Source organism: Penaeus monodon, chromosome 20, assembly GCF_015228065.2.
Source record: "Penaeus monodon isolate SGIC_2016 chromosome 20, NSTDA_Pmon_1, whole genome shotgun sequence".
NCBI lineage: Eukaryota > Metazoa > Arthropoda > Malacostraca > Decapoda > Penaeidae > Penaeus > Penaeus monodon.
In genome coordinates, this window is record NC_051405.1 from 39774982 (window position 1) to 39775819 (window position 838).

At 35.7% G+C, this 838-nt stretch overlaps 1 protein-coding gene across 1 annotated transcript in view; it reads right to left on the reverse strand.

The window, feature by feature from the left end:
- Positions 1 to 838, reverse strand: part of LOC119585992 (fibrillin-2-like) — a 15914-nt gene that overhangs the window by 13119 nt on the left and 1957 nt on the right. The window contains exons 3-4 of the mRNA XM_037934704.1: positions 640 to 765; positions 135 to 260 (exon numbers count right to left, since the gene is read on the reverse strand). Coding sequence (XP_037790632.1) covers positions 135 to 260; positions 640 to 765 — 252 coding nt within the window. The remainder of the gene's footprint in view (positions 1 to 134; positions 261 to 639; positions 766 to 838) is intronic.

The window sequence follows — 838 nt, forward strand, 5'->3', positions numbered from 1 at the left end:
ATATATAAGCAGGCAGACAGGGGAGCTTATGAATAATCTTAATAACATCGAATATTGCCTTGTTCATTATAAGACATGCGCAAGATAAACCCAATAAATCCATATTCACTAGAGCTTTATGGTTAGATACTTACTAGTGCAGCTAATGACGCCATCCCCGGTGTATCCTGTTTTACAAACGCACGTGTAACTTCCGTCTGTGTCGATGCAATCTGCGTTGACGTGGCAGCCTCCATTGTTTACTAAGCACTCGTTGATATCTGTGTCGAGATTTTATAAGTGTATTTTTTACTACTTAAATTTACATTCTTTCCCGCAACGCACCCCCCTTCACACACACACATAATATCGGAAAATATATGGTACTTAAAATCAGTTTATGTAAACAACTTTGTATCTTTTCAATAGTGTGCAATATATATTTTACGCGTTTTCTCAAGTGCAAGAGAAATGTTCAGGGATTTATTATGGACTGACTTTACTCATTTTTATGATGATGAAATTCTGTATGTTATAACTATAGATATGAAAGCCCGGTCAACTGATGGACGTAATAAGATGTAATATGTTTCAAAACTAATTCAAAGAAAATGATTTTGATAATCCTGAAGATAATATAAAAAAATAATAATAACATACTTGTACAGCTAATATAGCCATCCCCGGTATATCCTGTTTTACAAACGCACGTGTAACTTCCGTCTGTGTCGATGCAATCTGCGTTGACGTGGCAGCCTCCGTTGTCTACTAAACACTCGTTGATATCTGATTAAAAGCAAATTATCAAGTGGTATATCTCACATGACTTTCCCCTATCTCTTTTTTTCTGTATCCCTTG